The 25,599-nt window shown below is 45.0% G+C and overlaps 1 protein-coding gene across 1 annotated transcript; it reads left to right on the forward strand.

Annotated features, from left to right (window-relative positions):
- The first annotated feature begins 1,422 nt into the window (after positions 1-1,422).
- On the forward strand, positions 1,423-25,268 carry LOC109896219 (uncharacterized). Its single transcript, XM_020490521.2, has 4 exons — positions 1,423-1,575; positions 10,328-17,011; positions 18,507-18,791; positions 24,041-25,268. Exons 2-4 carry the CDS (start codon positions 10,363-10,365, stop codon positions 24,994-24,996), a joined length of 7,890 nt encoding a protein of 2,629 aa, XP_020346110.1. The 5' UTR covers positions 1,423-1,575; positions 10,328-10,362; the 3' UTR covers positions 24,997-25,268.
- The last annotated feature ends 331 nt before the right edge of the window (positions 25,269-25,599 follow it).

Genomic DNA, 25,599 nt, shown 5'->3' on the forward strand with positions numbered 1-25,599 from the left:
TTGCGGACGCTGCTGTTTGGAGTGTTTATCCCACTTCTAAAACAAAAGTTGCACAGCCTGTGTGCACTGTCCCTGCATTCAATTTGAGAAGACGGTGATGGAGAAGATGGCTGACGTTTTACGTGCTCCTAACCGATTGTGCTTTTATGTTTGTTTTTTTGCATCGTTTGTAACTTATTTTTTAAACTTATTTTGTACATAATGTTGTTGCTACCGTCTCTTATGACTGAAAAAAACTTCTGGACATCAGAACAACGATTACTCACCACGAACTGGCAGAAGCTTTTTTTTCCATTAACGAATCCGACAAGCCTGATGTGAATGACATACTGCTTTCCCGGGAACAGGCCCAAATCCACGTTATTTGCGTGAAGAGACGACGGAGAAAAAGAGGACGGAGGTTGGGCTGCCTTCTGAGAATTCGTAGGTGATCTAATAAACCCCCACTGCCTTCCGTCCTACTAGCTAACGTGCAATCATTGGAAAATAAAATCGACGACCTACGAAGAAGATTAAACTACCCCAATGGGACATTAAAAACGGTAATATCTTATGCTTCACAGAGTCATGGCTGAATGACGACATTATCAACATACAGCTGGCTGGGGTGGAACTATGCATATATGTAAACAACAGCTGATATGTATGTATTATGTAAATTACCTTGTACAGACACTGTCAACTAATATAGGCCTAACTGCAGCTAAGTTAGCAGACCTTTATAGTTAGCTAGCTAAACACAGCTTTCTAGCCTGAGCTGGATGGGTAGCTAGCTAAGCAGCTGGTATGTTCAATTATTGGGACAGTGAAGAATGTTTCTAACCACGATTACAGATCATCCTGAATGAATCGTGAATAATGATGAGTGAGAAAGTTAGGCGCACAAAAATCACCCCCCCCAAAAAAAATGTTATTGTATCGGTGAGAAGTTAGCATGTCTTGGGGCTATGGTCTTTATACATCTAACCTTCTCACTCATCATTATTCACAATTCATTCAGGGCTATCCATAATCATACTAGCATCCACTTTAATGTAGAAGTGTTTTGAAATATATTCTATTCTTATTTACAATAAAAGTGACACACTACATTATTTACCATTACCATTAATTTAAATAATCTGAAACACAACCAAAACCAACAGCAAATGCATGGAACAAATTTGTAGAGCCACAAGCTTGATGTAGTCATTGTTGGACTAATTACTTTTGGACGAATTACTTTTCACTACTAAAACACACGTAAGTGAATTTGTCCCAATACCTTTGGTCCACTGAAACGGGGGGGGGGGGGGGGGGGCTCAATTTGTTCTCCTGGCAAGTCAAAGATCTTCTCCCCTCAACCCCTCCCCCTTGAAAAAACATGTTTTTCAATCTTCCACCCCCGTTTTGACTCCAGAGGGTTTTAGACCAACACACAGCCAAACAGCAAGCTTCATATAAAAACCAATGTGATTCGAAACACTTTATCATTAACTCCTGCAAACTGACACACTCAGAGCGAGAGAGAGAGAGAGAACACAGTGCAGAACCTTCAATACAGGAACACATATCAACTTGTTTACCTTCATAAAGGTAAGAGTAGCTTAATTTCTGTTAGATTTCATCTAAAAACATCTATTGCCTTGAAAATCCCTGCACCAGTATTTGGTTCTTGGCTCAAAAAATGCAACCTCATTTTATTGGTTGTGTGCCCATTCGAGAGGAGTAAAACATTAAAAATCAAATAGCTAAATTATCCTAAATTACCGACTTAAAACAATTACACTTTGGATGGTGTAGCAATATATCCAGTCACTACAAAGATACAGCCGTCCTTCCTAACTCAGTTTGACGGAGAGGAAGGAAACAGCTCAGGGATTACACAATGAGGCCAATGGTGACTTTAAAACAGTTACACAGTTACACAGTTTAATGGCTGTGATAGGAGAAAACTGAGGATGGATCAACAACATTGTAGTTATTCCACAAAACTAACCTAAATGACAGAGTGAAAAGGAGGAAGCCTGTACAGAATACAAATATTCCAAAACATGCATCCTGTTTGCAAGAAGGCACTAAAGTAAAACTACAAAACATGTGGCAAAGAAATTAACTTTATGTCCTAAATACAAAGCTTTATGGCAAATCCAACACATAACTGAGTACCACTTCATATTTTCAAGCATGGTGGTGGCTGCATCATGTTATGTATATGTTTGTCATTGGCAAGGACTAGGGAGTTTTTTAGGATAAAAAAACCCAGAAGATATTTTAGATCAGGCAAAATCCAAAATCCTGGTTCAGGCTGCTTTCCAACAGACACTTGGAGACAAATTCACCTTTTCGCTTTTCAGAGGGACAGCTGTAATTGCTGCAAAAGGTGATTCATGTATTGACTCAGGCGTGTGAAAACTTATGTAAATTATGTAACCCTTAATATCATTGATATATATCTAATATCATTAACCCTTAATATCATTAATATATCTTTAATATCATTCATCAATCTTTAATATCATTCATCAATCTTTAATATAATTAATCCATAATATCATTCATCTATCTTTAATATAGACCGTTTTACGGTCTCCTAACCTAACTATTATGTGTTTTCTTATGTGTTTATCTTCGCGTTATTTGTAAATTATTTTGTACATAATGTTTCTGCAACCGTATCTTACGGCAGAAAGGAGCTTCTGGATACCAGGACAGTGATCACTCACCTCGGATTAGGCAAAGATTTCTTCAACGATTAAGATTTCTTCAACAACAACAACAGCAACAACATGCAGGGCACACACGATACTCTCCAAACATCCCAAAAGGCTGACATCCCAATTATTCGCAAAAGGAAACGACACGGAGGACGAAGGGCTGGAATCCTCGCCAGGACTAGCAGAAGGCGAGTAGGAAAGCTGCCGTTACAGTCAATATTACTCGCCAACGTGCAATCATTGGACAATAAACTAGATGAGATACGATCACGAATATCCTACCAACGGGACATCAAAAACTATAATATCTATGTTTCATGGAATCGTGGCTGAATGATGACATGGATATTCAGCTAGCGGGATACACGCTACACCGGCAGGATAGAACAGCACACTCCGGTAAGACGGGGGGAGTCTGTGCATATTTGTTAACAACAGCTTTTGCACGAAATCTAAGGAAGTCTCTAGATTTTGCTCGCCTGAAGTAGAGGTTATTGTGATAAATTTCAGGCCACATTACTTGCCTAGAGAATTCTCAGCAATACTTTTCATGGCTGTTTATTTACCTCCACAGACAGAGGCTGGCACTAAGACCGCACTCAATCAGCTGTATAAGGAAATAAGCAAACAGGAAACCACTCACCCAGAGGCGGCGCTCCTAGTGGCCGGAGACTTTAATGCAGGGAAACTTAAATCAGTTCTACCAAATCTCTATCAACATGTGAAATGTGCAACCAGAGGGAAAAAAATTAAAGATCACCTTTACTCCACACACAGAGACGCATACAAAGCTCTCCCTCGCCCTCCATTTGGTAAATCCGACAACAACTCTATCCTCCTGATTCCTGCTTACAAGCAAAAATTAAAGCAGGAAGCACCAGTGACTCGGTCTATAAAAAAATGGTCAGATGAAGCAGATGCTAAACTACAGGACTGTTTTGCTATCACAGACTGGAACATGTTTCGGGATTCTTCCGATGACATTGAGGAATACACCACATCAGTCACTGGCTTTATCAATAAGTGCATTGAGGAAGTCATCTCCATAGTGACTGTACGTACATACCCCAACCAGAAGCAATGGATTACAGGCAACATTCGCACTGAGCTAAATGGTAGAGCTGCCGCTTTTAAGGTGCGGAACTCTAACCCGGAAACTTACAAGAATCCCGCTATGCCCTGTGACAAACCATCAAACAGGCAAAGCGTCAATACAGGGCTAAGATTGAATCATACTACACTGGCTCTGACGCTCGTCGGATGTGGCAGGGCTTGCAAACTATTACAGACTACAAAGGGAAGCACAGCCAAGAGCTGCCCAGTGACACAAGCCTACCAGAAGAGCTAAATCATTTTTTTACGCTCTTCGAGGCAAGCAACACTGATGCATGCATGAGAGCACCAGCTGTTCCGGACGACTGTGTGATCACGCTCTCCATAGCCGACGTAAGACCTTTAAACAGGTCAACATACACAAGGCTGCGGAGCCAAACGGATTACCTGGACGAATGTTCCGGGCAGGTGCTGCCCAACTGGCAGGAGTCTTCACTGACATTTTCAACATGTTCCTGATTGAGTCTGTAATACCAACATGCTTCAAGCAGACCACCATAGTCCCTGTGCCCAAGAACACAAAAGCAACCTGCCTAAATGACTACAGACCCTTAGCACTCACGGCCATAGCGATGAAGTGCTTTGAAAGGCTGGTAATGGCTCACATCAGCACCATTATCCCAGAAACCCTAGACCCACTCCAATTTGCATACCGCCCAAACATATCCACAGATGATGCAATCTCTATTGCACTCCACACTGCCCTTTCCCACCTGGACAAAAGGAACACCTATGTGAGAAAGCTATTCATTGACTACAGCTCAGCATTCAACATAGTACCCTCAAAGCTCATCACTAAGCTAAGGAACCTGGGACTAAACATCTCCCTCTGCAACTGGATCCTGGACTTCCTGATGGGATGCCCCCAGGTGGTAAGGGTAGGTAGCAACACATCTGCCACACTGATCCTCAACACTGGAGCTCCCCAGGGGTGCGTGCTCAGTCCCCTCCTGTACTCCCTGTTCACCCACGACTGCATGGCCAGGCACGACTCCAACATCATTAAGTTAATCTATCCTTAATATCATTAATATATCTTTATTATCCTTAATCCTTAATGTCATTAATCTATCCTTAATATAAGTAATCTATGATTAATATCTATAATAATATTAACATGTCCAAGCAACCAATTCCATGAGCAGCAGCACTTTAAATCATACTAAATCAAATTGTATTTGTCACATGCGCCGAATTCACCTAACGGTATAGCTCAGGCCTTGATAGGGAGAGGAAGGATTTCTGGAGGTAGTTCAGGCCTTGATAGGGAGAGGAAGTGTTTTTGAGGATAGCTCAGGCCTTGATAGGAAGAGGAAGTTTTTCTGGAGGATAGTTCATTGAGAGAGTAACTTAATTTATGTAGAATGTGTTGTTTAATTGAAAAACACATTTAATACACTATATCAGGTTTGAAGGTATGACCAAGATGCAGACATCGTCGAATTAACATTGGTTTAGTAATCCAGGTCAAGACATGCAGGGGTCAGTAAACCAGAGGTGGGGCAAAGGTACAGGTCGGTATGCAGGCTCAGCGTCAGGGGCAGGCAGAGTGGTCAGGCAGGCGGGCTCAGAGTCAGGACAGGCAAGAGTCAAAATCAGGAGGGCGAGAAAAAGAGAGACTGGGAAAAGCAGGAGCTGAGACACAAAAACGCTGGTTGACTTGACAAACAAGATGAATTGGCAACAGACAAACAGAGAACACAGGTATAAATACACAGGGGATAATAGGCGACACCTGGAGTGGCGTGGAGACAATTAAAATTTTACTAGGCAAGTCAGTTATAAACAAATTCTTATTTTCAATGACAGCCTAGGAAGTGGGTTAACTGCCTTGTTCAGGGGCAGAACAACATATTTTTACCTTGTCAGCTCGGGGATTTGATTTTGCAACCTTTCGGTTACAGGTGAAACAGATCAGGGTGTGACACACTATATATACAAAAGTATGTGCACACCCCTTCAAATGAGTGAATTTGTCTATTTCAGCCACACCCGTATTGACAGGTGTATAAAATCGAGTACACAGCCATGCAATCTCCATAGACAAACATTGGCAGCAGAATGACCTTACTGAAGAGCTCAGTGACTTTCAACGTGGCACCGTCATAGGAGGCCACCTTTCCAACAAGTGAGTTTGACAAACCTCTGTCCTGAGTGCTGAAGCGTGTAGCTCGTGAAAATTGTCAGTCCTCAGTTACAACACTCACTACTGAGTTCCAAACTGCCAACTGTTCGTCGGATTTCCATGGCTGAGCAGCTGCTCACAAGCCTAAGATAACCATGTGCAATGCCATGTGTTGCCTGGAGTGGTGTAAATTTTCTCGGCATTGGATTTTGGAGCAGTGGAAACCATCTGGCATTCCGACGGACTAATCTGGGTTTGTCGAATGCCAGGAGAGTGCTACCTGCCTGAATGCATAGTGTAAAATGTAAAGTTTGTTGGAGGAGGAATAATGGTCTGGGGCTGTTTTTCATGGTTCGGGCTAGTTTGGGGAAGGTCTTTTCTGTTTCAGCATGACAATGCTCCCATTCGCAAAGCGAATACAGAAATCGTTTGTCGAGATCGGTGTGGAAGAACTTGACTGGCCTGCAGAGAGCCCTGACCTCTACTCCATCGAACACCTTAGGGATGAAGTGGAACGCCGATTACGAGCCAGGCCTAATCACCCAACATCAGTGCCCGACCTTACCTCCCTCCCATGCTACCAGACCTCAGCACAGTTCTACCAGACCCAGCCCGCCTCAGCACAGCTCTACCAGACCCAGCCCGTCACAGCACAGCACAACCAAACCCGGCCCATCACAGCACAGCTCTACCAGACCCAGCCCGCCTCAGCACAGCTCTACCAGACCCAGCCCGTCACAGCACAGCTCAACCAGACCCAGCCCGCCTCAGCACAGCTCTACCAGACCCAGCCCGTCACAGCACAGCACAACCAAACCCGGCCCATCACAGCACAGCTCTACCAGACCAGGCCCACCTCAACCTTCCACACAGCAGCGACCACTACCCTAGGGTCTGGCAGAACACTGTTGAGGGTAGTGGACAACATGATGCAGTCCACACCAGGTATCATTCACATCATTAAAATCCCCAAGCTGACAAGGTAAACATCTGTCATTCTGCCTCTGAACAAGGAAGTTAACCCACTGTTCCTAGGCTGTCATTGTAAATAAGAATGTGTTCTTAACTGACTTGCGTAGTTAAATAAATGTTTTAAAAAATGATGAGAGTCTAGAGCTTTGCCCTCCACACCACCCTCCTCAATTCTGCTACCAGGCCTGGGACACTCCTGCCCCCCGTGGCAGCCCCAACTATGCAACAGAAGCCACACCAAAGCCTCCTTTGCACACCTAGAATGGAGCATTGGCAGCCACTCCGATCCCCTGCAGCATCTCCACTCCTTTGGCGGTAGCTTCATCAGGGTGGACTGAGCTCTGCCAACACTGCTCTCCCAGTTACCCCCCAGTCCCTGCATCCAGCGACTTGAGGGAGGTCTGTCAAATGCTCAGTCTGCTCTGCTGTCATGTGTTTGGCCAGGGACCTTGGCAAAATCTCAGCTAAATCAACAAATAGCTGCAGATGACCCTATGCTTGTTAGCTCCTATGGGACAAGAGCTGAATACCCCCTCTGACTTTAAATCTCCCAAGGGGCTTCGGATAATGCACCTAAATGTGCGAAGTATGATTTAAAAATGGAGGCAATGGTTACAGGTTACAGGATCCGTGTCCTGACATTCTGGTTACCTCGGAAACATGGTTAAATGGTTCTGTCTCTGATAAAGACATTGAAGTAAATTATTATAATGTATTTAGATGTGACCGAATACAGAAAGGGGGAGGAGGGGCCATATATGTCAAATCTAGTTTCATGGCGTCCCAATCTTTAAAATCTCCTGGTTGTAGATAAACCAGAACACACGTGTATTTGTTGCCGGGATTTACCGACCCTCTGCTGCCATGGTGGATGCTTTTGGTGCTATATCCGAGTATTTAACACCTTTTTTTTGTCCTCTGAGTTGGTCATTTTAGGGGATATTCCTGGCATCAGATCAATTTAAGAGTATATGCATTGATTTTAATCTGATTCCATTGATCTCAAAACCCTTATTGATTGATTTCATTCTTACTAATAACCCCCATAAATATTTGTCTAGTGTAGTATTTGCATATGCTCTCAGTGATCACTGTCCCATAGTATGTATCAGAGATAAGAAACAGCAAAATACTAGTCCTCTTTTTTAAATTTAACTAGGCAATTTAGTTAAAAACAAATTCATGTTTACAATGACGGCCTACCCCGGCCAAACCCTCCCCTAATTCGGACGACACTGGGCCAATTGTGCATCGCCCTATGGGACATCGCCCTATGGGACTTAGTGACACCAGTGCCTTAGACCTCTGCGCAACTCAGTAAAAACCCTCAAAGGTTCTAGAACATTTCTCCTCCATATTTATTCCTATGGCAGATAAACACACCCCTTTTAAACAATTCAGAGTCAAAGATAGATCTAACCCTTGATTTTCTTCTGAGCTATCTGAGCTCATTCAGATGAGAAACCAAAGCAAGGAAAACTGACTCTGTGGAGGACTGGCAATCTTTAAGACGATTGAGAAAAGAAAGCTGCTAAAAAATAAAAACCAAGCTACTTGTTGAGCTCTATCTCTGACTCTGCTGGTGATCCTTCTAAGTTTTGGAAAACAGTAAATGCACTGAGGTATACAAATTCCTAAAAGGGCATTGTGCTGCCCTCTTCATTGACCTGTCAAAGGCTTTCCATACTGTTGATCACTCACGGCTAATTTTGAGGCTTTCTTAAATTGGCCTAGACCAGGTAGCATGTAGGGAAAGGGATTTAGATTTTTTTGGTTACTACACGATTCCATATGTGTTATTTAGATAGTTTTGATGTCTTTAAATTATTCTACAAAGTAGAAAATAGTAAAAAGAAAGAAAAAAAAAGCCTTGAATGAGGAGGTGTGTCCAAACGTTTGTACTGTATATGAATGCAGCTAGCATTTCATTAAAGCCATTGGATGCAGTTTATCATAGCACACTGCTCTTTATTACGGCTAACAATTTTAGTATTCATTACTGCATTCTCTACCAGAAAGTTGGTTGGCCCTCTGTGATGTCATTACTGCATTCTCTACCAGAAAGTTGGTTGGCTCTCTGTGATGTCATTACTGCATTCTCTACCAGAAAGTTGGTTGGCCCTCTGTGATGTCATTACTGCATTCTCTACCAGAAAGTTGGTTGGCCCTCTTTGATGTCACGTAGGTTGATACATTGCAATGTTTTCATTTATAAATCCCTTTTATAGAAAGAGATCCTGGTCTCAGTATGACTCACTGATAAAATAAAGGTGAAATAAATATCATTAATCTATCCTTAAATTAATTAATCTATCTTTAATATCATTAATCTATCCTTAATATCATTAATCTATCCTTAATATCATTAATCTATCCTTAATATCATTAATCTATCCTTAATATCATTAATCTATCCTTAATATCATTAATCTATCCTTAATATCATTAATCTATCCTTAATATCATTAATCTATCCTTAATATCATTAATCTATCCTTAATATCATTAATCTATCCTTAATATCATTAATCTATCCTTAATATCATTAATCTATCCTTAATATCATTAATCTATCTGTAATATCATTAATATATCTGTAATATCATTAATCTATCCTTAATATCATTAATCTATCTGTAATATCATTAATATATCTGTAATATCATTAATCTATCTTTAATATCATTAATATATCTGTAATATCATTAATCTATCCTTAATATCATTAATCTATCCTTAATATCATTAATCTATCCTTAATATCATTAATCTATCTTTAATATCATTAATATATCTGTAATGAATACAATGGGAGACAGAGAGCTGGTTTCAAGCGCAGGGTGCAGCAGGTGTTTATTTGTAAAGGACCACAGGAGGAGTCAGGTAGCTGGGTCCAGGGGCAGGCAGTAGGTCATACACAGGGGGTCAAAAAGGCAACAGTACAGGCAGTGAAAAGGCTAGTAAAGTAGTCCGGAAGATCAGGCAAGAGGTTGATGACAGGGAATCTGATAGGCTAAAGTACAGGCAGGGAATTGTTAAAGGCATTGTTAGTGAGAATGGCCAAAACTATGAAACACAGGAGGATTAACAGGAAAAACGTATCAATACAAACAATACCTCACAAAGATGGGATGCAAAGAACTGAATGAAATAGTGTGTGTTAATGACATACAGGTGTGTGAACAGGTGATCAGAATTCAGGTGATTGGGATCTGGAGAGTGAGCTGCCTTCAAGGGATCTATGTTTTTGAGAGTCTGAGCTGGAAAGTGGGCTGCGTTCAGGGGATCTATGTGTTTGAGAGCATGAGTTGGAAGCAGACATTAAAATATCATTAATATCATTAATCAGTAATATCATGAATCTATTCTTAATTTCTTTAATCCTTAATATCTTTCCTTACTGTGTTTGATCTTTTCTCAGGAGAAAGCAGTTTTTGTGAATGTTGAATAGCCACCATGAGGCCCGCTGGTCTTTCCATTTTCATTGCCATCCTCTCAGCCTGTGTCCTGGGGTGCGGCTCCATGTGGCCTTACTCCAGACCGGAGTGGCAACAGGTTAACATTGATCGGCCAAATGAAGTGGAAATTCACTTAGTGCTTGGGCCATCCGATGTCTTCATCAATGACCAAGCTTATATTAGTTACGCATCTTCTTACATCAAAGGGAAAGCAGCTAAGGTGTGTGTTATGAAAGCAAACATAGACCAAAACGGTCAAACAACATTTAATGTGCTTAGCATGCCAGATGGGATGAGCAATGCACTTATTGAGAACGCTGATAGAGTCAAGATTACCTTGATTTCTCATGGTTACAGAAAACTTGTAGAGTTAACAAACTATGGTCAGAAACATTTTGGCGTGGACTACAACATCAACAACATGAATTACCATGAACTGGCTAATGTGGTGAAGGTATTGGTCAGCAATATGAAAAAACCCCAAGTTGAAATGCGATTCATTGTGTGCAATGCTGGAACGGATGCCGCAAGCAATTACATGACTGGATTCATGAAGGAGGTGAATAATAATCATCTAGGGTTCCAACTCCATAAGATTGTGGCGTACGACACCTTCCTGTCAACAACCGACACATTTAATGTTTACCAAACCCAAATGGGCGATGTTCCTGAAAACCTATTCTGGATTTATGAGCAAACGGGTATGGAACCTTTTCCTTCTGTCTTGAACCATGGGCAAATGAGGTATGAAATGATCATAAAAGATCAAAGAAGATGTTTGTTTACTTATGAAAATGGAAATGTGTTTCGCAGCCCCTTGCGAAAAATTACTAATAATAATAACCAAATGGAGGTCGATTTGGAAACAAACATAAACCAGCTTAATGACCAAAACAGCTTTGGGGAGCAGCTAGATATGAACTTACATGGTTGTTATAAGAAGAGGCGACGACGCAGAAATGTGTGCAATTCAGAAGAGTATGTGGTGAAGGACAAGTCACTGCGCATTAAAGACGGTCAAGTGGAGGTGGAAGTGGCAAGCAGGAGGAATCCAGAGGACACCCACCTGGTCTCCTTCCCTCTAGATGAGTCCAGAACCTTCTACACCCGGCAGATCGAAGAGAATGCCATGCATCAGGGCAGTCGGATGAAAGCGGCAGGTGGGGGTGCCTTGGACAAGATCAACAGAGGCATGGCGGTGTATGGCATTGTGGCTGGCTTCATTGGGGCGGGGAAGTTTTTTGCAGAGAATGATACAGCCAGAGGTGCCTTCACTCTCACCCAGTCTCTACACGGGCTTGGGGGGCTGACTGGCGTGAATCAACAGCTCTCCAAAATGTCCCAGAAAATATTAAAAAGCACCATCCGTAAAGGGGCAGAGAGATTGGGTCTAGAGAAGACATTGGAGAGAGTAAGCGGCTCACTGGAAAGAGTTCAGGAGAGTGCCGCTGGACAGTTTCTGAAGGACATTCCCTTCGTTGGCTTGGGTTTCCAATTCTATTTCATAGCTGAAGATTCTGTAGCGATTCAGACAAGCAACAACTCTGACCCAGAACAGAATAAATATTATGGCTTAAAAGTTTCAAACTTAGTCTTGGACGTGTCAACCACTGTGTTGTCCATCGCTGAAGTGGCCTTCCCTCCGGCCGCACTCATTCTGGAGCCCATAATCATTGGCCTGACCATAGTTAGGATGTCTCTCAGTGATTTTTACTGCGATGTTGTGAGTGAGCTGGACCGGCTGCCCAAGGGGGCTAATGACATACAGAAACTGACTGCTGTTTTAAAAGGGTTAGGGGAAGGTGCTTTGGATTTTGGGACTGGAGGGCTGCTGAGACAGATGAAAGAGGTGGATGAAGAATACAGAAAAAACCAAGAGCTTCTGCGGAAATTGTCTTCCCCCGGTGCCTATTACAGAATAGTGGCCAATGACGGTAACGTAAGCACCATCGACCTGACGGAAGGGGAGCTCTCACAGTACGGGGGTTTGATAACGGTCCGACTGTCGAACCACGGCAATGTTACCATTCATGTTGGAGGCATTGATGATGGGCGAGGCGGGGTCAAAACCATTGTGAAAACATTCCACAACCCCGCCATTCAGAGCATCATTCTTGGGGTGGGGGAGTCTCGCCAGTTCCTGTACACCCAGAAGACTGCAAACCTGTGGTGGGTCATCCCAGTGCACTCCAAAAAGGTAATCTGTGGAGAACTCCTGCTCCGCTCCTCCCTGTTCGGCACCTATTATGGGAATGACAAGGACAACTCATTCTTTGCCCTCCATCAACCGTCAGCAGAGCAGCCTCCACCAGCTCCCTCAGACCCTTGCGCTTATGGAGGCCTGGATTTGGACTACGTGATCCGGAACTACCGCTACACCATCCACGGTCATGGGGGGGATGACATTTTCTTTCTCGGGTCGCAGGCTTCGGTGCTCTCTGGCGGAGAAGGGAGGGACCTTTACGTCTTTCCCACAGACGGAAGCATTTCCGAGATTGACAATTTCTCCCACGATTTGTTTGAGGATCACCTGTTGATAAAAGCACCTTTCAGCCGCATTGATTGTATCCGGAATCAAAACGATCTTCTCCTCGTTTACGGACAACAGAAGAAGCACCAGATCACCATTAGGAACTGGTTTACCCACAGTAACGTTGACTACTATCAGCACATGACATTTCAGTCTTCTGATGGCGTCATGTTTAAAATAGCAGACAGAGGACTTATGGGGCACAAGTTCCATACTAACTGTGTCCCGGAAACTCTGGACAACACCAAATCCCAAAGTCCGATATCTCTCAGACTGGAGGGGCTTTACCAAAGTGTAATCAGGGTTTTGGGCAGCAATTTTAGTGACAGCATTTTAGGCAACAAGAGGGACAACGTTCTCAATGGTGGTCCGGGAGCAGATGTACTTGAAGGAGGAGAGGGAGCCGACACCTATGAGATCTTTCCAGCAGAAGGCTGTGATATCATCAACAACTACGCCACAGACCAGAAAGTAGACTTGGTGGTGTTTCACGTGCCCTTCCAGAGGATTCGTGCAGAACTGCTGGATGATGGTATTCAGGTGACAGACGAAAAAGAGCCGAAGTCAACGTGCTTCCATTTGCAAAAGTGGAACACTGACAGACAATATCAACACTTGGCGTTTCTGTCTTCTGATCATGTGACTTTTTACATCTCAAAAAGTGAAGACAGTGGGCTGGTAAAGACGCCACTGATTGTCGACCTCAGCACAGAGCAACATGGCAGCACCGTCAACCTCAACAAAACTGACCAACACTTCCACACTGTGGTGACTGTCTTCGACTCCCCCTATGATGACATCGTTGTCGGGAATGTGCTGGGCAATTTCCTCAGCTGCAGCGGGGGCAGGGACCACCTGCAGGGAGGAGGTGGCAGTGATAAATACGTCATCAAGTCTGGCTGCAGAGGAGCTCATATCAACAATCTCGCAGAAGACAAAACTAGCGACGTTTTGTTTATCCAGTATGCCTGGGGGGAAATCAAAACAGAGCTTCGATTGCCACACCTTGTTTTGAAGGTGGCAGTTGTTAACATTGAAGTCGTCCTGTGGAAGTGGTTCCAGGGTGAGAACTTCCAACACCTGGTTGTGCAGACTTCTGACGGCATCATCTCCACCTTGCCGCTCAATGAGTCCGACCAGGACGTCATGAGTCCCATGGAAATTAACCTCAGCAAGGAGGAGTGTATAGACCAGAAACAAATATTTGACTTGAGCAAAGAGCCCTGGAGGAAAGTGGAAAGGTTCCAAGCCAAATCTAGCAAGTGTTCATACACTGTGATTGGAAACTCGTTGGACAACTTCATTGACCCTGGCATTGGAAACATTTACAAGTACCAGTACCTGCGGGGAGGCAATGGGTCAGACACCTATGTCCTTGGCCATGCATACGGCTATGAGAACGAAATTGACAACGAGGCAGGAGACATGAAAATGGACAACCTCTTTCTCCAGGTCCTCTATGAAGACGTAGAAGTTCTCCTGGAGGGACCCCACATTATCATGTTCTCCCGCTCTAAGAACGACTCGGTCCGTGTACGCTTGCTGAAGTACTTGAAGGGGCCGAAGTTTCAGCACCTCCTGGTTCGTTCCTTGGATGGATTTCTGTTCAAAATCAATGGTGATTCTTACCCCTACAAGTCCGTTCTCAGCATTGACATGGCATCCTCCACCAAGAGCTGCAACATCAGCTGTGCCTCATCAGGAAGTGAATTCAGCAATGTTTCTAGAATACGTGGCGCCACTGCCTTCAGTAACTACATCACGGGGAGCAACGGCAGTTTCCTTATTACCGGGGGCAACATGAATGACTATATCCATGGCAACCAGGGAAGCGAGATGATCGAGGGCTTTGGAGGAAATGACATCATCATCGGAGATGGCGGGAATGACGTCCTGGAGGGGGGAGAAGGGGAGGATGAAATCCAGGGTGGCGAGGGAGACGACTTAATCTACGGGGGAGGTGGGGCCGACAGGATTGACGGGGGTCCTGGGATAGATACAGTATTCTTCAGTGGAGACGTGCGGACAGGCAGTGGGGTCACGGTGGACCTACACTCAGGCAGGGGGTGGGGAGCAGACGCGGAAAATGACACCTTCACTGGTGTGGAGAGGGTGATTGGGACAGAGTTCAACGACCTGCTGATTGGCGACAACGAGGATAACCAGCTGATTGGGAAATTCGGAAATGACAGTCTGGTGCCGGAACACGGGTCAGACCTGCTGTGTGGGGGGCCAGGAAGAGACCTTTACATTCTGGACGACAGCAGCGGAGTAAAACACATCGACAACTTCGCCTCAGATGGGATCGAAGATAGCGTTCTAATTCGTAACTTCGCCCCCCAGGACGCCTGCTTCTTTACTTTAGAAGGAAACCTTGTTGTTTCTCTGCACTACCGAGACCCTCTTCTAAACCTGATTGGCAGAAACTCGCTCACTGTGATTCTTGACAACTGGAGCAGCAACCGCTCGCTTTACCAACACATCAGCTTTGCCTTTGCAAACAACACCCTGACCGACTCATCCTACTTCAACTCAGCTGTTGAGATTAGCCCCTCCCTCAAGGCTTTTAACTCATCCCTTCCACCCTTCAGCGTGACACGTGCGAATGAGACGGCCATTGAAGTCGAAGACATGGCTCTGGGGAGAGTAGGAAGTGTGGCAGAGTCAATGTTCCGCTATCATTTAAAAGTGTCAGACCAGATTTTCCACACCGACACTTTACCTTGGGGTAACAGCCCCTCATTGGAAATCACTGGCCTCCTTTCTGGAGTCCTTTACACCTTTCAGCTCTACCTGACGAGATGTGAAGTTCCAGTGTTGGATTTATGGGAGGCAGCACAGAGAACGAAACCCAATCCGCCAGCGTCTCTGAAAGTGCTGCACGTCACCCACAGCAGCGTGATGATAAACTGGGCGGCACCCCCTGTGGGGTCTGACCCCGACAGCGAGAGGTACACTTACGTGGTGCTTGTGGAAGAAGACACTGGTGACCTGGTCTCGCACTTCAACACCAGCGACGCTAGAGCGGAAATCCGCGACTTAAAACCCAAATGTTCATTCAGGGTCTTTGTGTCATCGGTAATAGAAGAGATGGAAAGTCAGAAGGCTGTCTTCCCACCAATAGAAACTCTAAGCATATGCTTTGGCTTCATCGCCCCCAGTGGAAGCACTATCGTTGAGGAGAAAATGACAGCGGATGGACCGGTGGCGGTGATTGAGTGCCTGGAGGGCTACCAGCTGACCTCTAGCTCTGAAATTCAATGCACACCAACAGACCTATTACTACCCTTGAATAGGCCCTGTGTCCCCAGAGGCTGCATCCATTGGCACAATTATGTTCCTCATGGCAGAATTATCTCTGTTATCTGTCTTGGTGTCGACTTCAAAAGCAGATGTCACTACGGTACTTTTCGACCCACCCCTCCGTTTTGCTGCAGTACCCCACCGGAGATCAACAACGGGTTTCACCAATCCTTGCAACACTCAAACTCCATTACAATCGTCTACAGCTGTGACTCAGGGTACGATCTTTTTGGGGTGTCCAGCTTTACATGCCAGGTAGAATCAGGAGAGTGGTTCCCACCCCCTAGAGCTGGAATACTGCAATGCAAACCAAGCCCCTGCCTTGCCCCTCCCCAGGTTCCTCATGGTAAATTCTATTCACCTTCAGGTAGCACAACGAATTTCAAAGAAGGCGACTCTCTGTACTTGAGATGTGATCATTTCCACCACATTTCCTCTGAGGACAGCACCATCACCTGCCATGGTGGCGACTGGGGATGGATAACCTCACTCTGTGAGCCTGACTTCCATCTTGTCAACATTCAAGATGGCCTTTATGACTTAGTTGGCGATATCGTGGCATGGAGAGTTTCCTTCCATAATATTGATCCCTACGCCAGGTTTGCCTGTGCAGATAGACAGTTGGAGTTTGTAACACTGACAGGGACTCTCAGGAGTCCACAGGTGAAATGTAGAAAAATAAAGCTGCAGACAAGTGGCTCGGATTACACAGGGATCGTTGAGGGGAACGTGGACGGGGCTGGTTGGAGCAAAATCTGTGTTGAAGACTCAGCTGCAGCTAAAGCTGTCTGTGGACACCTGTTTCCTGGTCATGGTGAGTCAGCACTTATGTACAGTTGGTGGTCCAACATGATTGACACCCTTCATAAATATGACTGTATGAAATGAATAATACCAATACTGAGCTTCAGTATACTGTATGCTCCAATTATTTTTGAAATTATACAATTTTATACTAATGCAGTTGTTCAGATAGGTTTGTTGTTCAGATAGGCAGACACAGACTCATATTGACACACAGACACACACACTCATACACACACACACACACACACACACACACACACACACACACACACACACACACACACACACACACACACACACACACACACACACACACACACACACACACACACACACACAGAGACAGACAGACAGACAGACAGACACTTATAGACAGACAGACATACAGACACACACATAGACAGTGCCTTCGGAAAGTATTCAGACCCCTTGACTTTTTCCACATTTTGTTGGGGCTTATTCTAAAATGGATTAAATATATATATCAATTTACACACAAACCCCCTTAATGACAAAGCAAAAACAAGATTTTAGAAATGTTTGCTAATTTATAAAAAAATTTAAACTGAAATATGACATTTACATAAGTATTCAGACCCTTTACTCAGTACTTTGTTGAAGCATCTTTCTTTAGCAGTGATTATTACAGCCTTGAGTCTTCTGGGTATGATGCCGCAAGCTTGGCACATCTGTATTTGGGGAGTTTCTCCCATTCTTCTCTGCAGATCCTCTCAAGGTCTGTCAGGTTGGATGGGTAGAGTTGCTGCATAGCTATTTTCTGTTCTCTCCAGAGATGTTAGATCGGGTCTGGTCCGGGCTCTGGCTGGGCCACTCAGGGACATTCCGAGACTAGTCCCAAAGCCACTCCTGTGTTGTCTTGGCTGTGTGCTTAGGGCCATTGTCCTGTTGGAAGGTGAACCTTCGCCCCAGTCTGAGGTCCTGAGCGCTCTGGAGCAGGTTTTCATCAAGTATCTCTCTGTACTTTGCTCCGTTCATCTTTCCCTCAATCTGGACTAGTCCCTATTGCTGAAAAACATCCCTACAGCATGATGCTGCCACCACCATGCTTCCCTGTAGGGATGGTGCCAGGTTTCCTCCAGAAGTGATGCTTGGCATTCAGGCCAAAGAGTTCAATCTTGGTTTCATCAGACCAGAGAATCTTGTCTTTAGGTGCATTTCGGCAAACTCCAAGCGCGCTGTCATGTGTCTTTTACTGAGGAGTGGCTTCCATCTGGCCACTCTAATATAAATGCCAAATAGGTGGAGTGCTGCAGAGATGGTTGTCCTTCTGGAAGGTTCTCCCATCTCCACAGAGGAAGTCTAGAGCTCTGTCAGAATGACCATCAGGTTCATTGTCTTTATATTTCTGTTTCCATGACAGATATTGTGTTTATATTTCTGTTTCCATGACAGATATTGTGTTTATATTTCTGTTTCCATGACAGATGTGTTACATTGCTGTTTTCATGTGCTCTTGTATTTTGTTGCTGTTGTGTATACAGAATGGACAGCATCAGTGATCAACAGTGGAAGGTTTGTTTCTCAACAGACACACATCTGCGATGTCATGGGATGTAGGTTCATACCAGAAACATTGACCTGCAGCAAACAGATCCAATGCAGACAGCGCTGTGATCCCTATGAAGTTCCCAATGGCCAAGCACTTTGTGCCTCCAATTTTGAAGGAGAAAAATGCGATATAACGTGTAACCGACTCTATAATCTTGAAGTCTCCTCTCAGATCCAGTGTACCAGTTCTGGATGGTCAAGCTTTCCCTACTGCATCGGTGAGTGGACGACAACATGGTTATTGTTCTTTTTTTATTTGGCTACCAACAAAGGCTACGAAATACAATCCATTCTATACAAAGAATGCCAATTATCTTACTTCCATTTTCTCCCCAATTTGGAATAGTCAGATATTGATATATTTATTTAAAAAAATTGAGAGCAGTAAATTATGCGACCAGTACATGGGATGTCTAAGTGTAATAATCACAACAACAACAACAACAACAGATTTCATAGTAAAACACAGGTCAGCATAAGACAAGGGTAGCCTACACTACATTTATAAACATCTTCCGACATTTTCAGCCTGATTTTTCAGAAGGGGCAACAGGTTGCATAATAACACCGTTGATACACCAGAAAGGTTTTAAAATGTATTTTTCCAAAGTCGTATGCAATTGACCATACAATACAATCTGAAAATACAGCCGTATTACAGTGTTTTAAATAATTGTATGTAAATAGAAATGTGATCCAAAATATACCCGCTGAATTGTTTTACTAAATAAAACATGACCTTAAAATTTCTGCGACTAAAAATGGTTGAATTGAACTTACTCCAGTAAAATACTTGTGCTTAACTGGGGGCAATGCAATGTTTTGAATGATCCTTAAAAAAAAACAGAAGCATACCACCCTGCATCCCACTGCTGTCTCACGTCTGAAACTAGGCAGGGTTGGTCCTGGTTGGTCCCTGAATGGGAGACCAGATGCATACCACCCTGCATCCCACTGCTGTCTCACGTCTGAAACTAGGCAGGGTTGGTCCTGGTTGGTCCCTGAATGGGAGACCAGATGCATACCACCCTGCATCCCACTGCTGTCTCACGTCTGAAACTAGGCACGGTTGGTCCTGGTTGGTCCCTGAATGGGAGACCAGATGGTGTTGGAGGGCCAGTAGGAGTCACTCTTTCCTCTGGTCTAAAAAGTGTTCCAATACTCCAGGGCAGTGATTGGGGACATTGCCCTGTGTAGGGTGCTGTCTTTTGGATGGGATGTTAAACGGGTGACCTTGTCACGCCTTGGTCTTAGTATTTTGTGTTTTCTTTAATTATTTGTTCAGGCCAGGGTGTGACATGGGTTATTGTGTTGTCGTATTGTTTTTTTTGTAGGCATTGGGATTGTGGCTGATTAGGGGTGTGTCAAGCATAGGTTTGGCTGCCTGAGGCGGTTCTCAATCAGAGTCAGGTGATTCTCGTTGTCTCTGATTGGGAACCATATTTAGGTAGCCGGGGTTTCACTGTGTATTTTGTGGGTGATTGTTCCTGTCTCTGTGTAGTTTCACCAGATAGGCTGTAATAGGTTTTCGCGTTCTGTTTGTTGTTTTGTTTCTATATATATATATAGTTATTTCATGTATCGCTTTTCTTCATTAAAAGACATGTGCTTCAACAGACGAACGCCGTTACAGAATCACCCACCACACACGGACCGAGCGTCGTGGTAACAGGCAGGGCCAGCAGGAAAAGCGAAAGGAGGAATGGACATGGGAAGACGTATTGGATGGCAAAGGTTGTTACACTTGGGAGGAGATACTGGCCGGAAGAGATCGCCTCCCATGGGAACAGGTGGAGGCACTTAGGAGAGCAGAGGCAGCCGGAGATAAGAGCCGACGATATGAGGGAACACGGTTGGTAAGGAAACCCGAAAAGCAGCCCCAAAAATGTATTGGGAGGGGGCTCAGGGAGAGAGTGGCAGAGTCAGGAGTCAGACCTGAGCCAACTCTCCCTGTTAATCATGAGGAGCAGCGATCAAAGGACTTCTGGACTTGGGAGGAGATATTGGACGGAAAAGGACCCTGGGCACAGCCTGGTGAATATCGACGCCCCAAAGAAGAACTGGAGGCGGCTAAAGCGGAGAGGCGCTGGTATGAAGAGGCAGCACGGCGACGCGGAAGGAAGCCTGAGAGTCGGCCCCAAAAATGTATTGGGGGGGGGGGCTTACAGGGAGTATGGCTATGCCAGGTAGGAGACCTGCGCAAACTCCCTGTGCTTACCGGGGGGCTAAAGAGACCGGGCAGGCACCGTGTTATGCTAGTGAGCGCACGGTGTCTCCAGTGCGGGTGTATAGCCCGGTACGGTACATACCAGCTCTTCGTATTAGCCGGGCTAGAGTGGGCATCGAGCCAAGTAAGGTTGGGCAGGCTCTGTGCTCAAGAGCTCCAGTGCGCCTGCACGGTCCGGTCTATCCAGTGCCACCTCCATACACCAGTCCTCCGGTAGCAGCTCCCCGCACCAGGCTTCCTGTGCGTGTCCTCGGTTCAGTACCACCAGTTCCAGCACCACGCACCAGGCCTTCAGTGCGCCTCGCCTGTTCAGCGCAGCCAGCGCTTTCCTCCTCTCCTGCGCTGCTGGAGTCTCCCGCCTGTTTAGCGCAGCCAGAGCCTTTCTCCTCTCCTGCGCTGCCGGAGCCTCCCGCCTGTTTAGCGCAGCCAGAGCCTTCCTCCTCTACAGCGCTGCTGGAGTCTCCCGCCTGTTTAGCGCAGCCAGAGCATTTCTCCTCTCCTGCGCTGCCGGAGCCTCCTGCCTGTTCAGCGCAGCCAGAGCTGTCAGCCTGCATGGAGCAGCCAGAGCTGTCAGCCTGCATGGAGCAGCCAGAGCTGTCAGCCTGCATGGAGCAGCCAGAGCTGTCAGCCTGCATGGAGCAGCCAGAGCTGTCAGCCTGCATGGAGCAGCCAGAGCTGTCAGTCTGCATGGAGCAGCCTGAGCTGTCAATCTGCATAGAGCTGCCAGACTGCATGGAGCAGCCTGAGCTGTCAGTCTGCATGGAGCAGCCTGAGCTGTCAGTTTGCATGGAGCAGCCAGAGATGTCAGTCTGCATAGAGCTGCCAGTCTGCATGGAGCAGCCAGAGCTGCCAGTTTGCATGGAGCAGCCAGATCTGCTTTATGGGGGGGGGGGGGGGGGTTCTGTCACGCCTTGGTCTTAGTATTTTGTGTTTACTTTAATTATTTGTTCAGGCCAGGGTGTGACATGGGCTTAGTGTGTTGTCGTATTGTTTTTTTTTGTAGGCATTGGGATTGTGGCTGATTAGGGGTGTGTCAAGCATAGGTTTGGCTGCCTGAGGCGGTTCTCAATCAGAGTCAGGTGATTCTCGTTGTCTCTGATTGGGAACCATATTTAGGTAGCCGGGGTTTCACTGTGTATTTTGTGGGTGATTGTTCCTGTCTCTGTGTAGTTTCACCAGATAGGCTGTAATAGGTTTTCGCGTTCCGTTTGGGGGTTTGGGGGTTCTGTCACGCCTTGGTCTTAGTATTTTGTGTTTACTTTAATTATTTGTTCAGGCCAGGGTGTGACATGGGCTTAGTGTGTTGTCGTATTGGGTTTTTTGTAGGCATTGGGATTGTGGCTGATTAGGGGTGTGTCAAGCATAGGTTTGGCTGCCTGAGGCGGTTCTCAATCAGAGTCAGGTGATTCTCGTTGTCTCTGATTGGGAACCATATTTAGGTAGCCGGGGTTTCACTGTGTATTTTGTGGGTGATTGTTCCTGTCTCTGTGTAGTTTCACCAGATAGGCTGTAATAGGTTTTCGCGTTCCGTTTGTTGTTTTGTTTCTATATATATATATAGTTATTTCATGTATCGCTTTTCTTCATTAAAAGACATGAGTAACCACCACGCTGCATTTCGGTCCGACTCTCCTTCAACAGACGAACGCCGTTACAGACCTGACTGTCTGTGGTCACTAAAGATCCCATAGCACTTATTGTAATAGTAGGGGTGTTAACCCTGGTGTCCTGGTTAAATTTCCCAATCTAAACATCCATGGCCATCTAATCATCCCCTGCTCCCAATTGGCTGATTCATCCCTCTTCCCTGTAACCATTACCCAGGTTGTTGCGAAAATGAGAATGTGTTCTCAGTCAACTTACTGGTTCAAAAAACATGATAAAAACCTGAACAGTCTGTGATAACTGTATTATTTGATGAAATGTGCATGTTAAAGGTCAAATCAACTTGTTTTAAAAGAAAAATCTCAATTTCAAATAATTTATGGGTAACATTGAAGTACCATAGTGTGATTGTTTTTCAATTAATATGTATTTTTTAATTTTTTAAATGCTTCTTAGCAAAGAACAATTTCTCAAGCAAGAATTTTGCTAGGTCTGTCTGGGAGTAGTCTGAGTGGGGAGGGGAAAATGAAAACTAGCTGTGATTTGTAGAAAGGTTTGGAACTATCTTTCTTATTGTATTGGTCTATTAACTAATCCACTGGCCAAAACTCTATGCACCAAAACAGGCTGAAATGTCAGGCGGTCTTTTCAAATAGCTCTCACACTATAGTAGTGAAATTGCACTGCAACCACAATTTGTGCTCTAAATATGTCCCTTCTGAAACCAGGCTGTTTTGTGGACGCATGCGGTTTCTACTTCCGGGTCACACGAGACTCCTCCTGTATCTAGCTGGCTGTGCAGAAGTATCATTTGACTATGTTGAAAATGATTACCGCAGCGCTTGAAAAAAATACACGGAACAATGGCAGTCATTCTGGGCTTAAAAAGGGGAACTCAAATGTTTTTTTTGTGCGTGTTTTATATGTTCTCATATGTTGCTGCAACTGTTAAGTAAGGTGTGTACATTCTGAACATGTGTTTTACGCTATTCAAATCAAATTTATTTATATAGCCCTTCGTACATCAGCTGATATCTCAAAGTGCTGTACAGAAACCCAGCCTAAAACCCCAAACAGCAAGCAATGCAGGTGTAGAAGCACATTTCAGTGTACACAATGTCCAAGATGACTTCACATATACCCTTAAGAAGAACCTGAGAACCTTTTCCATCAGATTGTTTTGCTCATGTGTCTATGATGGAGGGGTTGATGGGAAGTGTAGTCTATGATGGAGGGGTTGATGGGAAGTGTAGTTCTAAAGTTCTTTATCTGAAAGAGTACATTAGGAAAGCCATCTTGGAAACCGAGCACTGTGTAGAGATTGCAATTTAATAGTGTGGACAGGATGTCAAAACAATTCAAGAATAAATACAAAACACACACCTTATTTAAACAGTTGTGGCAACACATGGAAACAGCACACACAAAAGAAAAACCACTTGACATGGTTAAATAAAGTTGCATTAGTGACTAACTCCTGCCTAAAGTGCAAATATTGCTATCATCAGTGTTTCTCCCAGCTGCCACATTCAGAATATTCCACTGAGCCACTCAGGGAAATCCATTTCTATTAATCTATTTGAAAGGTAAATATTTATTTGACTAACCTGCATTCTTTCTCTCTTCTGCCCCCAGAGAGTGGGGATTGTGGCTATGACAACGAGAGTGGACCCCATTTCATGAAGTGCTTGAGCAAGCTTTGGGTCGAGGCAGGTTGTAGCCTCCAGACCGAAGGTTCTCCTACAAGGAACCCGAAATTTGTAAGATACTGGAACACAATGACTGTGAGTGAGGTGAGGAGAAACATGGCCGAATTCCCCAGTAAAAACGCATTCACTATAAACACAGTGTGCGAGGAAGATGAGGAGTGCTTCCCCGCCCATGCCACGGTGCTCACCAGTGACGGATGCAGGAGAACCATGGCAGAGCTGAGCGTGGGGGACAGGGTGCTGGCGGTCGACGCTGCTGGCCGGCCCACCTTCAGCGAGGTCCTCCTGTGGCTTGACCGGCGGAGCGGCTCAAGGGAGCGTTACCTCCTGCTGGACACGGAGGGGTCAGAGGAGCCCCTGTACATCACACCTGACCATGTTCTCTTCATCGCCCCCGACAACGCAACAACCATTGACTTGGCCAGCGACGCACGCAGAGTCCCGGTGTTCGCCAAGGATGTCCTCCCGGGCCACCTAATCTACCTGCATGACCCCAGCACCGGATCACTGGAGGCCAAACGTGTGACCGAAGTGAGCGAGGCAGAGAGCCTAGGGGCCTACGCTCCCCTGACTGTGGAGGGGAACCTGGTGGTGGACGGACGCCTAGTTTCCTGCTACACCCTGCAGTGCCGGCAGCAGCTTGCTCACCTCACCTTCATCCCCTACAGGCTCCTCCACATCCTGCGCTCTTCCCTCTCTCTCCTTGGGGACCGGCTTCTGGCTCCCCCGAGGCAGGGGCAGGAAGACCAGGAAGGTATGCACTGGTACGCAAATGCCTTGTACCAGCTGGGCCTGTGGATGGGGTATCCGTTCAGTGAGACATGCTATTCCACCGACCTGCTGAGCTACCACTATCCCAGACCTGCCACTGGTCCGCTGTGAAGGCTGTCCACCTAAATTCCTCCACAGTCAGATGCGTCACTTATTTGTCTTTCTATAAACTAGGGTACCAGTGACAATTTCCTACACTCAACAACTTGTTACGGCTGTTTCATGTCAATACATGTCATTACATTACATAAGATATAACAGGGGATCATAGTTATATTCAATCAAACTGATGTGTTGATTTAAGTGTTTATTTAGTCCTTTATCATGGTTGGTGTCTTGACTGAATTTGTTCAAAATTGTATGACATAAAACATAAAACAGTTTTTTTTTTCTCCTTGCGTTTATTGCAGTGTGTTGTTGTCGTTATATCATATATTAAGAATGAATCAGTTAAATTAGACATTGACCTGGAACTCTGTGTCACGGTCTCTTCATCTGAAGAGGAGAGGTGAGAAGGATCGGAGGACCAAAATGCGGCGTGATATGTGTTCATCACGAATTTTAATAAAGAAAACACTGAACACTATACAAAAACAGTAAACCAAATAACAACCGTGAAGCTAATGCGAGCTGCGCTGAAACAAGCCATCAACATATACAATCACCCACAAACAAACAGTGCAACCCAGGCTACCTAAGTATGATTCTCAATCA

This window comes from Oncorhynchus kisutch, linkage group LG8 (assembly GCF_002021735.2).
Source record: "Oncorhynchus kisutch isolate 150728-3 linkage group LG8, Okis_V2, whole genome shotgun sequence".
Lineage (NCBI taxonomy): Eukaryota > Metazoa > Chordata > Actinopteri > Salmoniformes > Salmonidae > Oncorhynchus > Oncorhynchus kisutch.

What these genes read in the sequence shown, in the direction of transcription:
- LOC109896219 (XM_020490521.2), top strand. Translation starts at nt 10,363, where the DNA reads ATGAGGCCCGCTGGTCTTTCCATTTTCATTGCCATCCTCTCAGCCTGT. An exon ending in ACACCTGTTTCCTGGTCATG is followed by an intron (nt 17,012 to 18,506) that starts GTGAGTCAGCAC and finishes TTGTGTATACAG; the next exon opens with AATGGACAGCATCAGTGATC. An exon ending in AAGCTTTCCCTACTGCATCG is followed by an intron (nt 18,792 to 24,040) that starts GTGAGTGGACGA and finishes TTCTGCCCCCAG; the next exon opens with AGAGTGGGGATTGTGGCTAT.